The sequence below is a fragment of the Erithacus rubecula genome (assembly GCF_903797595.1).
Source record: "Erithacus rubecula genome assembly, chromosome: 4".
Classification (NCBI taxonomy): Eukaryota; Metazoa; Chordata; class Aves; order Passeriformes; family Muscicapidae; genus Erithacus; species Erithacus rubecula.
The window spans coordinates 55,182,133-55,199,701 of NC_136686.1; the positions used below are offsets into that span (position 1 = coordinate 55,182,133).

The 17,569-nt window shown below is 35.7% G+C and overlaps 1 protein-coding gene across 1 annotated transcript in view; it reads left to right on the plus strand.

Annotated features, from left to right (window-relative positions):
• The window catches only part of LRRK2 (leucine rich repeat kinase 2), a 61,661-nt gene that overhangs the window by 23,828 nt on the left and 20,264 nt on the right, over positions 1-17,569 (plus strand). The window contains exons 15-31 of the mRNA XM_079304576.1: positions 1,115-1,259; positions 1,538-1,677; positions 3,010-3,138; positions 3,224-3,394; positions 4,629-4,884; positions 5,111-5,299; positions 6,330-6,451; positions 7,163-7,232; positions 7,668-7,888; positions 8,419-8,669; positions 9,812-9,960; positions 11,652-11,745; positions 12,782-12,968; positions 13,351-13,532; positions 13,952-14,181; positions 15,172-15,299; positions 16,336-16,554. Coding sequence (XP_079160702.1) covers positions 1,115-1,259; positions 1,538-1,677; positions 3,010-3,138; positions 3,224-3,394; positions 4,629-4,884; positions 5,111-5,299; positions 6,330-6,451; positions 7,163-7,232; positions 7,668-7,888; positions 8,419-8,669; positions 9,812-9,960; positions 11,652-11,745; positions 12,782-12,968; positions 13,351-13,532; positions 13,952-14,181; positions 15,172-15,299; positions 16,336-16,554 — 2,883 coding nt within the window. The remainder of the gene's footprint in view (positions 1-1,114; positions 1,260-1,537; positions 1,678-3,009; positions 3,139-3,223; positions 3,395-4,628; positions 4,885-5,110; positions 5,300-6,329; positions 6,452-7,162; positions 7,233-7,667; positions 7,889-8,418; positions 8,670-9,811; positions 9,961-11,651; positions 11,746-12,781; positions 12,969-13,350; positions 13,533-13,951; positions 14,182-15,171; positions 15,300-16,335; positions 16,555-17,569) is intronic.

Below are 17,569 nucleotides of genomic sequence, written 5' to 3' on the forward strand. Positions count from 1 at the left end.
AATGATCACAGTTCCTTGATGGAGAAACTAAAAAATGAGAGGCTGAAGCAGACTCAGCCTCTGCAAAGGAAACAATGAGAACTTTGCACAGCAAATTAACCTTAAAACCTAGTGATCAGAAATGTTTAACTTCATGGCCTTCAGAAGAATCCAATCTCTGCAAGATTTTCAAGGTTCACATGATCACAATCAAAATGCAGCAATTCCTAATTTTTTAGAAGTCCCTCTCAAGAATTTTAAGCTTACCAAACAGATTCAGTCAAGGAAATTTATGTCACTTACATTTATTATAAATTCAGAGCAAGTAATGTATCAGTGAAATAGTTCTAGAGTGTCTAAAGGGCATCTTGTCCCAAAGATATCATATATAGAAGCTAACAAAGGAGATAAAATAATTTTTGCTTCTGAAGGTCTTCAGTATTTTGTGATCATCCTGATTGTATTTTCCAATGCAGCTGGTTTGTGGTTTGGGATACCACACCACATATCAGCCAGAAGGCTAGAAATAGACACATTTAATTAAAACTAGAGACAGAATAAGGAGGAAGATAGGCATGACTCCACTGAAATAATTTTGCAGGTTTTGTAGATTTGTGATGGCTGTAATACTCTCAGATCTAGGCCTCATCTAGTTTTCCTCTGTCTAAAAGGGGGGGTGGTATTAGGTATATTGCTTCATATCTTTTTCTTTTCATACTTTTTCAGTTACAAGCATGTTTCTCACTTGTTCCAGTTCTCAGAAAAACCAAACACACCTTTGTAACCACAATGGAAGTACGTTTTCTCCCTCTGCTTGACTTAGAAAAGTGGTGTAAACTTATCAGTGAGAATTTGAGGGAAAAAACTCCGATTTTTCATCAGAAAAGCAGCTAGGGAATATTTTCAGAATCAAAGATGAAAATCCGGGGAAGTTATGAATAACTGAAACTAGTAGTTGATAAGAAAATATTTTTGGAATTGTGGTTGTTGTTATTTATTGTCACATCAGCTGTAATTTCACATACTTAAGAACAACTTTCACTTGTTATAGACCAGCTTTAAGAACAAGCAACTCTTCTGTTGCCATTGTAAGCAGAGCAATCTTGATCTGATTTTATCTTCCTTTCTCCATTAGTTTATTGGAAACCCTAGCATTCAGAAGTGTGGATTAAAACTGCTTGGTGCTGTAGCTGAGTGCACTGGTGCCCTAGAAATTTTAACCCAGCAAGGAGCCACTGACACTGTGCTTCACACCCTCCAGATGTATCCAGATGAACAAGGTAGGGAAGGTGTTTTCTCAGCAGAATGAGGATGGCATGGTAGGAGGGTCTGTAAGAGATCTGTTGCTCTCTTTAGTGTTGGATGTGATGTAGGTTGCATGGCAAGAGAAGGCTGCAGTGCTGCACAGTCCTCAGATTCACCCCATTGTAGTTATGCCTGGCCCTGTAATAGCATGTGCAAGTTATGAATGTTACTAAAAGGCTACTTACATCATGGGTTTATTCCACTCAGAATGTCTGAATGATCCGTTTCTGAAGGATGTTTATTTTTCTTCTAGACATACAGTGTTTGGGTTTGAGTCTTCTGCGCTCTTTGATTACACGGAAGAGTTTGTGTATTGCAACTATGCATGTCCTGTCAGCAGTTCTGGTTTCCACTCTGCGGAGATTTAAAGAAGTCACTGAAATCCAGCTGCATGTATGTGTCATTTCTGTCTGTGAAGATGAAAACAAAGCTCAAAACCATAGAATATCATTTTGATATAGTTATATTTGAAGAATAATTCCATATTTTACATGATTTTGATTTTGTTGAAGCTGCTAAATTAGTGTAAACCTTTGTAATTAAACTGAGACATTTGTTGTAGAGATGGTTTTCTTGGAGGCATATATTCAATCCAGAATGTGTAAACATAGGTTAAGTGTTTATCTAAAGCTTCTGAGGTCTGCAAACTAGAACAAATTTCTCAGTCAACCTCCATCTGTCAATCTGTAACCATTTCATGAAGTAGCCATCATTGGAGTACTGATTGCCCTTCTTTGAGAAGCCACAGAAGATAACTTAGTTCCCAGCCTTGTCACCAGGAATTAACTCAGTGTAGGAATGCTGTATTTAAGAAAAGATATTACTGGAATACTATGACTTTGAACCCACATCTGAATATGGAAGGAGAGTTCTTTGTAAACACACATTTAATCCTTGTGTAAAGTTTGTTTTCCTCGGCTTCAGAAGTTTCCCCTGTTTCTTACCAGTTTCATTTTTCTAATGGGATAGAGTGTGTATGTGATATCAGCTTTCTGTGAGAGTTTCTGTATTTCTCTTTCAGATGAATATGAAAATATTGCATGTACAGTGTCCCTTCTTTGCTGTTGTTTCCCCCAAGCCTTTCCACATTTAGCTTAGCAACCAATGTAGAGAGAAATAAAAATAATATGCTGGAATAAGGAAGTTACTTTAAGTGATTTAGTTTCAATTGGATTTGGACAGAGGCCATAATTTACCCAGTTTACCCTTCTAGGTGAACTTTACTTGCAGAATTGTGGGATAATTTTGTATTTCTTCTTAGTTTTTAGATACACCTGATAATTTTTTCATTCAGTCTAATAGTTCTTTTCAAATTCAGGGATTACAGAGTAACACACTGGAGCAGGGGATGTATTTTCTTCCATATCCTTAGAAGGAGATTGTTTCCTCTTTACATTTTCAGGAAATCACAAGTACATTTGTCACTGCCAGGCAGGATGTTGTCAGATATTATGGTGCATATTTGACTTTTCAAAGTGTCAGTTAATATCTATTTAAGTGGGTCAGCTAAACAAGCATGAAACTACAGCCGTATAAACAGAGACACCTACTATTTCTGCCTTCTGTCCCAAACTTCTCCTATTTGTTAACTATGGCATGTTTCAAAGTAAGACAGAAAAATTAAAGTATGAATCTATTGGTTGAAATTGGATTTGTTGCATGACCTGTTTTAAAGTGACACTTTTTAACACTGTACTTCTTTCAATGTTTTCATTGTGTTCTTAGGGATTTCATGCAATCTTGGCAATTCTTGGTTTGTCACCTTGTTTTGCAAAGCTGCTGGTAAATGAATCATTTGACACAGTCATTTTCTACCAGATGTCTATGTGTTTCACTGACCAGCGAGATCAACAGGTATCTTCTTTCTGTGACAGTTCCACAGCTGAAAAGTGTTGATGCTTTTTTGTCCTAACTTTTATTCTTTGTCTTTCCCATTCAGTTTCAAAGCCTGTGTTGTAAATGTTTTGCTAAAATAGCTGAAAATGATGATTTAAAAAATACAATGCTGGAAAAAGCATGTATGGAGTACAATAGTATTATGGCTGAATGTTTACTTCTACTGGGAGCTGATATTAATAAGAAGACAAAAACTAACTCTTTGATCTATCAGGTAACACATGGAAATATATGTACTGTTTTATTGCTTAAAAGTTTGAGCTTTTGGGTTCCTTCCTGTTGTCATGCAAATATTTATTTGGCAGAACAGAGAAGAGAGAGGCTGCTCCCACATGCCCACAAGTGACCACCTTTAAATTTAATTATTTTTTTAAGTGATATGCATAAACACTTCTTAATTTTGGTTCAGTGTCACAGTTTTAAATAGTCTGAGAGAACCCCACCAATACTGCCTGAAGGGAATTAGGAAGTGTTCAGTTCTGCTGTTCAGTTCTGCTTCATCTGGGTGATGAAGCACAGCTGGGTTTGGAACTGACCATCCATTCATAGAGTGTGAGGTAGGCAAATCAGGGCTAGCACACCACAGTGGACATACTGAAGTAACTGAAAGTATTCTAGAAAATGTTTTTAATGTTCACAATCAACACTGGTCTGTGTAGTAATGTAGGCTTGGAGATTGGGAGGAGCTGACTGAACCATAGAAACATAAAGGTTGGAAAAGACTTCCCTGATAGTGAAGTCTAAATTTTGGCTGAAAACCACCTTGTCAACTAAGCCAGAGCACTAAGTGCCACATCCAGTTGTTTCTTGGACACTTCCAGGGATGGGGACTCATTGGGGTTTCAATGCTTAACCACCCTGTAAGTGAAGAAATTCTTCCTGATGTCCAACCTGAAGCTACCCTGGAGCAGCTTGAGGCCATTCCCTCTTGTCCTGTCACTAGTTGCCTGGGAGAAGTGGGTGATCTCTACCTGGCTAAACCCTCCTTACAGGTAGTTAAAGCCAGTACAGCTGAGCTCACTATCATTGGACAAGGCTTGGTGAGACTGACTATTGTTGCCTGTTAAATATCCAGATGATAACCCTCAAGTTTCTATTTTCCACTAAACAGATAAATAAATGGAGTTGCACTAAACCACATGCAATAACCAAACTAGACAAATTACCATTCATTTCTGCCTGAAAATTGTGTGCACTCATGACAAAAATTACAACTGCAGATCTAAAGCATTTGATATATTTGGGCAAAGCCTTCATGAAAGTGGGAATTGGTACTCAGAAGTCTTAGGCAGGCATATGCTCCAAGGAGTAAGGAATTGTGTAATTGAGAAAGAGACACAATCCTTAAAATAAAGTCACTCTGAATTTGAGACAAGCATCTTAATGCAGTCTGAGCTGTTACTTGAATGCTTCATATTCTTGGTTTGTTTTCATTTTTTCTCTATTAGGTTTGTGAGAAAGGAAATAATCCTAAATTGGTGGAATTGTTATTAGCCAATGGTGCTCGAGAGCAGGATGTTCGGAGTGCTTTGACCATCAGTATAAAGAAAGGAGATAGCCAAATCATCAGCTTGCTTTTGAAGAAGCTTAGCCTTGATGTCACCAACAGCAGTATATGTCTTGGAGGATTTGGTTTTGGCAGATTAGAGCCTTCCTGGCTCATTCCTTTGTTCCCAGATAAACTTACTCAAACGAGAAAACAGAGTGAGTATATATAGAAATTGCTGTACAAAATGTGTCAGTATCTTTTGATGATACTATAAATGTGTTTTGGGTGAAGACTTTCATTTGAGAATCTCTTAATAGCATTCAGCTTCCTATAGAAAGTTTGGCAGAATTCGAAAATAAATCAAGTTATTTCTATTATTTTGTTGAAGCTACTTAGATTTCTTGGAGATTATTTCATCATTTCCATTCCTTGTACACACAGATGCAGGATCTGCACTGGCAAGGATGGTGCTCAAATTCCAGATGAAGAACATTTCAGAGGATAGATCACGAGCTTCCTCTGATCCAAACTTGTCTGAAGATGGAGTAGATAGAAACTATGATTGGAATTTCCTACCTGACCCATTAGTGGACAGTATTTTTCCTTTGAGTGATGATATTGATAGTGAAGGTAATTGTTTTTCTTTTCCTTTTTGCTTTTTTTAATCCAAATCTAATGTACTAGGGATAGATTATAGTAATAAATAAAATAAAGTTGTTACAACCAGATCTTGTATAGAGGACTGTGTTATTAACAAATAAAGTAGGTGAAACAAGCCCTATCCCAAAGATAACTAATTGATCAGAAGGTGTAAATGACAGATTTATATTCAGCCCAACACCATTCTTTGTAACCAGGACATTTGAATGCCTTTAATTTATAGGAAAACAGCATTTCTGTCCATAATACCAGCAACTTAATAATGAAAGTAGCCTTAATGTTTAACGAATCTTTTTTGCTGTTCAAATGTTGCACTTTTTTAGAGCAGTTGGCTACTTAAAATTATCACAGATGAAGAATTTGAATTTTGAATGAGAGAATCCTAAGGAATTTTTTTGTTCTGCTTTATTATTTTCCTTGTATCATTCAGCACCACTTTTAATTTCTAGGTCTAGTTGTTGCCCCTTGTAGGAAAGTTGTTATCATAAAAACAAATGCAGGAGTGATTTTAGGAGTTTTGAAAGTAACTTTGAGAACAGGAATATCAAATGTCTCCAGGTAATGGCACCAAATGTCTCCTAAATCATCAAATCCACAGTGGCATTTGATGCTTCATTCTCAAGAAATGTGAGAGTGCAGATTTATCTATTGAAATGCAACCCTTTTCTATTTTAAAAATTTATTTATGCTGAAGTAGCAGAACAATAGACTATGAAACATGGAAATTAATCCCAACCCAATGGAAATTTTGAATCATAACTCATAAGTGCAGGTCCTACAATCACCTGCAGGTCCTACTTGAAGAATGTCAGATGAGTATGGCCCCTCTGCTCTAAAACACACTTGGCCTATTGCACATAGAATTAACCAATGAGATCCTGCTGAGATCAGTGCTTTTGAAATGCACCTCTTCTTTGTATGTCAGCATTTATATTACAGTTGAATTCTGAGCCTCATTTTTAAATACATTTTCTTACCTAATTCTGTTCCTCTGTTCAAGGAAGTGAAGGTTCACTTTTTACAAAGAAGAAATCCAATTCCATTGCAGTTGCTGATTTATATTGTAGGGAAATGGCATGTCAGAGAAGTTCTCCTACTTTGCTGCGACATTCCTACTCTGTGGTAAGTCAGATCCATGCTCATTCCAGGTTTTTAAGTCCATCTACACAGTCTACTCCAAAATTGTTAATAATCAAGTGTTAGGATAGGCCATGTAGCCATATGGGCTTTGTCTCACTGTTGCCATTTAGTGTTTCCTTCTGTTGTGATGCATTGTATGGAAGAGTAAATGTCAGCAAAAATTTATGATCACTAAAAAGCAGACACCCTTTTGAAGTGTTCAAATTTCCAGTCTGGTGTTCAAATGGAAATATAGGGATTATGGGCATTCATAAAGACTTAACTCCCCCTTAGTGAAGCTGATCTCCAGTAATGATCAGTGGAGAGAGACTGATTCCCTAACAACATGTAAGATGACAAATTGCTGGTCAGGAAGGAGCCTGTCTCTTTCCATTGGCTGTAAAGGAAAATTGGAGAGACTGGGTTTTCTAGAGAAAGTTATGTTTTGTAATACTCTGCTCCATCCTATTACTGCACCCTAGTAGAAGTCATTCTGGGTTGCCAGAAATGCACTACTTCCACTGTTCCTTGAATCTACCATTCTTTCATATTGCATGGATCAATGTTTCATAAAGACCTATTGTTACTTTGAGTTCAAGTGTATAGGTTTTTTGTGTTCTCCCTATAAGCTCAGGTAAAAAGAAATCACAATAAAAAGAGTTTTAGTGAATTTGGATAATTTCAGAACATCATGATGTTGCTTGGATTTTGCAGGGACCTGGCTCAGATTATGAACCATTAATGAAACAAAGACGAAAATTCTTGCTCTCAGATGAATCCCCCAGTAAGTAAATTATACAATTTAAGGTATATAACTTATTTTGCTTCCTTAATGCTTTCACAAGCATAGAATGCAAAGATTTCAGACAGATTATATATTTAAGAGGAGGATACATTTTGGAAATACTATAGTGAAGTCCAAATAATGCATATATAAGGGGTTTTATTTATTGGGTTTCACAAATAATTTATGTAGGCAACAGAATTTCATAAATGCCCTTATTAGCTTTAAAAAGCTCCTTTTGTTGTGCAGTTCATAAACATTCACCTCTTCTCCTTCCCCTCTGTCTTATAAATTTGTGTGTCTTAATAAAATTCTTCCTGGATTAGGATCTTAACATTCACTCCATTCTGCATCTTTAGATCCCAGGCTAAATGATGGTAATTTTACTTAAGCAATAATGGAATTCATGGTATTTTCACATTTTTGTTTTAATAGAAGGCATCTCGAAATTGTCATCACACATAAAACCATCAGACAGTCTTTCTTCATTGATCTCAGAGAAAGAATACATTAAGTCACTAGATCTTTCATCAAATGAGCTGGAGAACATTGATGCCATCAGCCAGAATAGCTGCTTAACTAGTCATTTGGAACACCTTGAGAAACTGGAGCTCCACCAAAATGCTCTTACAAACATTCCAGAGCAACTGTGTGAAGTAAGTCTGAATAATTTTATGTAACACAAGTTGAAATCAGTTAAAATAAAGTGTTGATCACTAATAATGTAATCCATATATACTGTAATAATGTATCCATAGCAGTATTACTCAAGAATAAGGATGTATGTTTTGGTATGCCTTATACATTTACTCAACTTTCATTCAGTGGATTCATGTTCATTAGAAATAAAAATGGTTTCATGGGTTTGTTTTAAGTAATTTACTGCAGAGAACTGCTTTAAGATGTGTGATACTAAGTTGGATAATAATGGCAATGGAACAGAGAACTGCAGGGAATTGATATCTTAAATTTTATTAAATGGAGCTAATTGTTTTTTAATAATGCCCTTTATTTTCTCATATAAATATTACAGGTTACATTGATATGATTGCTATTTTCTGCTACTTTTCTGTGCAAGATGAATATAAGTAAATTAATCATTTGTATAAAAATATAGTTCAGTTACAAACATATAAATTCATATTTTCTTTTAACTTTTTACAAACAAATTATCCTTTTCTTTCAGAACTTGAAATGCTTGACTTACTTGGATTTGCACAGTAACCGATTTAATTCTTTCCCAACTTACTTACTGAAAATGAATTGCATTGCAAATCTTGATATCTCACGAAATGACATTGGACCTTCCTTGGTTTTGGATCCGTGCCTCAGATGTCCAACCCTAAAGCAACTTAACCTTTCGTACAATCAGCTGGTGAGCATTCCTGAATTTCTTACAAGTGTTGCTGAAAATCTGGAGCAGCTCTTGCTGGAAGGGTGAGTAGCATGAGTAAATGGACTGCAGTATAATAAACATAATAGGAGATAATAGATTTGTCATGCAGAATGAAGACTCTTGTAGCATGGAAAAGATTATTTAGTCACTGGTGAAACACTGATGTTGTCTTCCTAATGTACAGACTGCTAAAATTTTAGTAGTTGGATTGCAAAGTACAAGACTTGAAAATGATCTGGACATTGATAGAATGTAATAGTATTGGTGCTCCATTAATACAGTAAATATGTTGTAGTTCAGTTTCTTTCTGTTACCATACTATTAATCCACAGGGCTGTGTAGTCTGACATATTCAACTAGGTTTTCTATATACACAATACGGTTTCCACTGTATTTCATATGCATAAAAGCTGTTCTGGAAGTAGCAGTAATGTAATTCTAGGTATTGGTATGAATATGTTTTAAATGACAGATAAAACATGTAGCTTTTTGTTTGCCAGCTATCTGGCAAACTTTACATTACTATCATATTTCTTAGTGAGGTAATTCATACCTATGTGGAATTCTAAAGAGTGCACTTGAGGATAGCTCTGTAAACTGCAGAGACTGTCTCATTCATTTCCTACTGTTCATACTAAGTGAGATGGTGAAGTTTGTTAGTAATACCACCTTGGCAAAACAGTGGATGGATCTTCTATCTCTGTATTTTCAGAATCTTTCTCTTCCTCTTTCTAGTCTTCTTCTCCCCAGAACAGTGTAAAATTATATACTCATCCTAAATTGTATTCCATAGAGAAGTCCATGTTTAAAAGATTTTTTACATTGTTAGTAATTCTGTAATTAGGATATTGCAAACATATTTTAATACATAGACCCTCTCACAAATGCAACAATCCTCTTTGTGTGGGATTGAGCTCCAGTATGTAATCAGAAAATTAAACTTTGCAATACACTTTGACACTGGGTCTCCAAATTAATTAAACTGATTTTAATATCAGTCATGTTATTCCATGTTGCTACATGTACTAGTGTTTTTGCTGGCTGGTCAGTCTTTATGTAGATAAAGTTTTCTCTTTGTTTTACTGGTGTAAGGATGACTTTGTCAGATCAAGACTACTTTCACCTTTTTCCTAAAAGATTATTAATAAAACATGGATTGTCTTTTTTCTTGTTACTATCATAGAAACAAAATTTCATGCTTATGTTCACCCTTATGCTTGAAAGACCTGAAAATTTTAAACATTAGTAAGAATAGTATTTCATCCCTTGCTGAGAATGTCTTCATGGGCTGTACAAAACTGGAGCAGTTCAATGCCAGAATGAATGTTCTTGGTAAGTATCTGTGAAAATAGGATTAACATTCTAGAAACTATTCCAAGTCACAAAATTTCTTTGCCATCAACATTTAGAGTCATGGGAGAATAGAAAAAAGTAATGCCACATGAACTTGTCCTTATTTATATAGTGTCCTAAGCATTAGCTTTTGATCATTGAAACATGGAGTATGCTTCCAGTCATCTGCTCTGACTCACCTAATTCATCTCGTTCCTGCATTTGGAGTGGATGCTGTAAAAATGATTGAGTGTACTTGAGACTGTACACACTGTTGAGGAAGGTTCAAAGAAGAGAAAATAATTCAGATTAAGCTTGCAAATCTAGTACTAATGCAGGTTATTGTACTGTAATACATAGATGCATCCTGGCTTGTACCAGCAATAGTGTGTTTGGGAAGTGATTGTTCCCCTATATTCAGCACTGGTGAGGCCACACCTCAAATCTTGTGCTCAGTTTTGGGCCTCTCAGTTCAGGGAGGACATTGAGGTGCTGGAGTGAATCCAGAGAAGGGCAGAGGAGCTGGTGAAGGGTCTGGAGCATAAGTCTGAGGGGGAGCATCAGGGGAAACCTTAGCTCTCTCTGCAGCTGCCTGAAAGGAGGCTGCAGCCAGGTGAGGGTTGGTCCCTTCTCCCAAGGAACAGGCAATAGATCAAGAGAAAATGGCCTCAAGCTGTGCCTTGGGAGGTTAGGTTGTGTATTTGAGAAAATTTCTTCACTGAAATAGGTAGTGCACAGATAAGTAGCTGAGTCACCATCCCTGGAGGTGTTTAAAGGATCTGTGGTTGTGGCCTTTAGGCCTTTAGTGGTGGACTTGGCACAATGGTTGGGCACAATGGTCTTAGAGGTCTTTTCCAGCCTAAATGATGTTATGATTAAATATTTAGCACATTATATTATATATCCAGCATTATCTTTAGAACAAGAGAGAATGTTTGGCTCAGTTACCTGCATGCAGGTGTCATTTGAGATGTCCTGAATCATCCCCCTGGGTTTGCAACTTCTGTTCCAGAAAAAGCAGGTCTTCTATAGCTCCTGTGTTTTATCTTTAAACCTTGTGCAGACAGCTCAGGTAGCACAGGTCAGATCACCTTCACTAGAATCCAGTGTTAAGGAACTGAATTGAGTCCATCCAGGGTGTGTGTCAGTGGTTTAGCATATTTTTTGCAAACGTGTCAAAATCACTTTATTTATGCAAATTTAAAATTATGCAGATTAGATTTTCAATTATACTGTGAGAGTGCCTAAATTACTGTTAGAATTTATTTTTTCTTCAATACATAAAATCTTCTGTTTAGAAATTATTGTCATATTGTTTCAGAAGGTAACTTTTAGAATTCCATTAAGCACAGCTGAACAATTTGACTCATTTCTATAAGAATGAATGGGTGAATAAGACCCAACAAATCCTTGGTCACATGGGAATCTTTTGTATACTTGCAGTATAAGTAAGATTATTTTGCTGTTTAATGCCACCAGGAGATGAATCTGTTAAAAGCCAATATATTAATTAATTTTGGGAATTTAGTTTATAATAAGCTTTAAAAAACAGGTTTTGACCTCTGCCTTTGTTAGGTGATACTTTTGTATTAAAATGATATACTGACCTTTTAGTCTGTCTAAACTCCAGTCTTAAAAATAATTTAAACCAGTCTTTAAAATAATAAGATTAACTTCTTTTTCTGCTCTAGAAAAAATACCTGACTTGTCATCCAGCATAACAAGTTTGAAACTATCCCAGAATTGTTTTATTAATGTTCCAGAAGCAATTCTTCTTCTACCACAGTAAGTTATTCTTATTATTCATTGATGATAACGTCAAGTTCTCAATTAAGAATCTGAGGAGAAAATAGTTGTTAAGCAGAAAATTATGCATGTTTTACTGATTTTCAGGGAATCCTCACTGGTTAAATCCAGAACTTGGTAGTTTTTAAACCAAGGACAAATTAGTCACATTTTCTTCATGATTATGAAAAATTCTGTTCCTCAGATTCAAATCCCTGTTGTTGAAAATTTATTCCCTGACAGCTGAAGTTGACAATTCTTGATGAGAATACTAGAATTAATCTTATATTTCCTTGTAACCAACAATAAAAAGTTACCAATTTTTCCTGTTTGAGTTCTGCAGACCTTCTGCACAAGACTACTGAGATTAATGTTTCACTTCCCAAATAACATGAGATACTTATTCTCAAAGAAAAACACTTCCTCTAGAACAAGCTGTGATAAAGATACATGTGACATTTATTTTGCTATACCTTCAAAGCATATTACTTATGTGAAAATTGGACTTCTGCTTTTTTTATAGAAGTTGCTGACCTTAACATAACTAGAATGAGGTTGTGGGAGGAGTGCTTGGAAGGGGTGATCCAATAGGTGTGGGGAGTTGTGAGTGCTGATGGCACCATAGAGAGTGCAGAACCAAGGATTTGGGAATTTATATTAATGGTATTAATGTGATATTGCACAATTTCAGCATGCTGACATATTAATGGTTGTATTGAAAAAAATGCAGTTTTCAGGTTCTGCATCTCCCAGCAGAGACAGATCAGAAAGGTGTTGTATGCATTTTTGTGTGCTTTGTGTTTAATAGTAACATAAACAGCATATTTGTCCAATAGGTGTGGGTGAACTATATAATTTCTGCACATACATGTATTTGCAAATATATCTACTTGTATTTGGATTTCAGTCAGAAAACCATCTCTTCTGATAGCTAATCCACTTGCTTATTAAAAATTAATACAGCTTTGGTTCCAGCTAAACTGGGTTTTATTTTTTCATTTGCTAACTTCTCTCTTTTTTATTTTTGTGGTTTTAGTTTGCGATCAGTAGATTTAAGCCAAAACAAGATTGAGAGCCTGCCTGGACCGATGCACTGGAAATCACTAAATTTAAGGGAGCTGTTATTTAATCATAATCAAATAGATGTCTTGGACTTAAGTGAAAAGGCGTGTGCATGGTCTAGGCTAGAAAAGCTACACCTCTCCCACAACAAGTTAAAAGAGGTAAAGTGTAAGAATCTACTGAAAGAAAATGTATTTGCTTTTCATTTGAATGCAATTTTTCAATGTTCATTTGATTTTCGTGTCACCTCTTATACCATTCTACACTGTATTAGTGAAATGGTATGTGAGTGAAAATGGTACTCTCTGTGAAGGAAAATCACTATATTATATTCAGCTTTTCTGCCTGGAATGTGTCATATAATCAATTTCTATACTGAATTACTTATAAGGTCTTTTCTCTCTTACTGTGGGACATTAGGCCTGTTTATTAAAAAATGAACTAGAGAAGTAAAAATAATAGCTAGTTCTGTTAAGTATTTAATGTATTAATGATCCTCATTTTTCAAAAATTTAATTGCTCATTAAATGTTCTTTTATTTAGATTCCTCCTCAGATTGGTTTCCTAGAGAACTTGACTTCTCTGGATGTAAGTTATAATCCTGATTTGAGATTCTTTCCTGATGAAATGGGAAGACTGTCCAAAGTCTGGGATCTTCCTTTGGAAGGGCTCCATCTTAATTTAGACTTCAAGCATGTGGGATGCAAAGCCAGAGACATTATCAGGTTTGTTGCCTGGTTGTTCTTGAGTATTCTTGGTTTGCTTTCTTGGGATTTGCAGTAAGCATTGAGAAAATAACATGCTGTTTGAAAAGACCATACTAGTGTTACCTCTTGAATTTGATGCTTCTATAAACTGTGCAATAAATGGTACTTACCAATTATTTGTAATATGTGTATTATTGTGTTCCCCCATGAACTGCACAGAGCACAATTTTGGGACAATTACAAAGTGAAAACATATTCAGAATTAAATTTTAGCTTTCAAATCAGAAATTGGAGTATACAGTTAAAAGAACAATAATATCAATATAAGACACTGAAAATCTGAAGAGAGTGGTATGGTTCTAGATTGTTCTTGAGTTCTGTTGATCTTTTTCTCTGTTTTTACACTTCTGTGAGTTTTGCAAACTTTTTTCTACCAGATTTCTTCAACAACGACTGAAGAAGGCTGTGCCTTATAACAGAATGAAGCTCATTATTGTTGGAAACACTGGCAGTGGGAAAACTACCCTGCTACAACAGCTAATGAAAAGCAAACGAACAGAATTGGGCTCTCCAAAAGCTACAGTAGGCATTGATGTAAAAGACTGGATCATTCAAGGGAAAGGCAAAATGAAGAAGGAGCTTATACTAAATGTGTGGGACTTTGGAGGTATTTCCTGAGTTTATTTTCCTTTACTATTTTCTTTTCCAACATTTTATTGTATTACTTATTCTTAGAGTCAGCTTGTGGTAATTCAAACTGGGGACAGTAGAATCACAAACACACATCAAAAGTCCAGTGGCTACTTACAAATTAGTGGATTCTGTAAATTAACAGCTAATCCCTCAAATTTAATAGAAAGTCTCAGGAATTTGTTATCACCAAATGTGTTTTGAGCACTCATTTCAACTATAATACTTCAGAATAATAATTTCAAAATAGTAAGAAACTGCTTGTAATCACCAGAAGAATCTTTCATTCAACACTGATTCTCCCTTTTGTAGTCCAGATCTGTCTAGATTCTGCAGTGTCACAGGTTTGTAGGGTCACAGACAACAAAGCACTTAGGAGGAGTCTTTGAACCTTGTGTTTCTGGAAAGCTTTCTAAGTTTGGGCAACTACAAAAGCACTTCTAAAATCCAGGGCTATTTGGGGCTATAGAAAAGTTAATTTTAAGCAGAGGTCTATCATAATTTAAATACAGTCTATCACAATGCAGAAGCACAAACAGTGCCATTCAAGCTGGATTTTCGGCTTCAGTTGTAATTTTAAATGCTTAATTATGTGAATTTCTTTTGAATTTGCTGAAAGTATAGGAGAAAGGAAAGTAGAAGGAAAGGAAAGAGTGAGGAAGAAATTCAGCATTGGAGTTTTGAAAGAATCACAACCTTTTATCTATGGAGCAACCATGTCTATTCAGTTAAATCTTACTGCTGATATAAAACCAGTGTATGTGTCTTAACATTTACACTTCAGAGCTACTACAGAGTGCCTTCCTAAAATCCATAGTTATTATGGCTTCCTGTCAATTTATATAAATTTCTGCAAACATTATTTCATTTGTGAACTTGTGGTCTGGGGACATGTTCCTCTGCCTTTTTGTGATCTGAGGCTGTTCAGTCGAGGAAGTACTAAACAATGGGCATTTTTGATCATTAGGACAAGAGGAGTTCTACAGTACCCATCCTCATTTCATGACCCAGAGGGCTTTATATCTTGCTGTTTATGATCTCAGCAAAGGACAAGCAGAGGTGGATGCTATGAAGCCATGGCTTTTTAACATCAAGGTAAGACATACAGAATGGAATTCTCCTTTCCAGGAAGCTGTAAGTGAACAGCAAATTAACCATAATTATTTATATAGGGGAAGAAGAAAAAAATTCTTTGGAAAGTAAGAATAGTAATACTAAAACATCATGTATTGGATATGAAAATATTTTTAGACATAAAAAGACATGATCAGCACCATTTTGGACATAAAATTGTACAAAGTGATGTGCAAAAGAGTAGTTTGTATATTCTGGCAATATTTTTAATTTACTGATAAAAATAAGAAATGAGTAGTATTAAAGAAATAATGAGTTAAACTTGTGGTTTTGTTTTACATCAGTATAAATTTGGGGGAAATCAGAATTAGACTAAAACTGACTAGGTACAGGTTTGAAATCATGCTATTAAGTGTATGCTTCGTATCCTATTATTAATAGGAATGATTCCACAACTGTGGTAGAGAATTGACCTGAGAATGTGCCTGTATATTTGTCATTTTTTCTAAGTGTTTGTCTATCTATGGAGCCATTCCATGGTGAGTGGGCATTACTTGTCTTTTCTTTTTGTAGGATGTTTTGCCATGACTGGGCAATACACTCACATAAAGAGTTTGTTTACTGATCCTGTTAATGAACTTGACCTTTTCACTCTTTTCACCTTGAGCAGTGATACAGGACACAGTGTTGCAGTCAGTTCAGTGTTGATGAAAACCACTTCTGATGTGTTCTCCTATGCTAGGCAGTACTTGGTGATGTTTCACTGCTGCCCTGTTCCAATGACAGCTAGCAAATTTATTTTGGCTTTTCCATTTTGTTGGATGTTCTTAGCAAATAATGTCCCTCTAATTTACTGCCAATAGTGTTAATCTACACAGAAATAAATCCAGATGCATACTCCTTCCTTTTAGAAAAGGCTGATTTTTTTTAATATTTCTGTTTTAAAATTGGTGGCTCTCTGAATGTTTGACTAAATTGCTCACATTTTATGTGAATATGGAACACTAAAATCAGCATTCACTATTGAGTTAATTAACAGTATGGATCCCACTAACAGGCTCGAGCATCAACATCCCCTGTCATTCTTGTTGGCACTCATTTGGATGTTTCTGATGAAATGCAACGTAGGGCCTGCATGAGTAAAATTACTAGAGAGCTGCTGAACAAGCGAGGCTTCCCAGCAATCCAGGATTACCACTTTGTCAATGCTACAGAAGAATCTGATTCCATTATCAGACTTCGGAAAATCATCATAAAGGAGAGTCTTCACTTCAAGGTAAGCTACACGCTGGTTTTAATGTTGAAAACATCCTTGTTTTACTTTAGTGAATACATTTTTGAACATTAATGCATAGTTAAATAAATTTCTGTGTGATAGCAAAGTCATCTTGCCTTCTATCAAATGTTACTCTCAGCAAAATAATGAAGGAAAATAACCAGTTTTGTTTTAATTTGATTTTCTTCCCAAAAAATCCCAGCTAATTTCTGTTTTCAAACACTAGGGCCATAATTCAAGTACTTAATTAAAAATGAGCCATCTTTGTCTTACAAACAAATTAAATTAAAACTTTGGTTTCTTGGGCAGCATCATATGATCACAGTAAGTATTGCAAGATTTCAGGGGACAGGAAATAATATATTGTGGTTTGTGAAAACCAACTGATTTCCCATTTACTGATTTCATTTTACATACCATGAAGCTGTTTCTATAAAGAGGAAAGTGAATTAAAGCAGGAAAAGAAGATCCTGTGGACTGAGTAATCCTCCTTGGAGTCTCTGCACTTGTAATTCTGCTGTCTCCAAAATCATGCCAACTCATTCTCTCCTCTATCTTTAGCCACTGCATGAAATCCTCAGTGTGAGTGAAGACACCAGCCCAGGCATGGAGCTTATAGAAAGGCAGGATCTTATCTGTAGCCAAAAGAATATACCTTTTTTTTTAATTTACACAACAACACAGTTTTCATTTATGTCATAATACATTAAAGATAAAAGGTGATGTTGTGTGCTACTTAATGGCAGGATTTCATAAATCAAACCAGAACTCAAATTTCTTTTAAATGACTGCTTGGAAGATTTTATAGAGCAAATGATGTATTTATGACGAGTCTCATACCAGTGGTGTTACAAATAAGTTAAAGTGTAAACACCTCTCTCGTTTCTCTCAGGAATTAGCAGCTTAGCCAGATCCAAAATCTCCCTAACTTCATTCCACACTGCAAGGAACAGCTAACCAGACCTAAATGGCAAGGGGGTGTCCTCCTCAAGTGAAATGGGTTAACTCCTCTCCT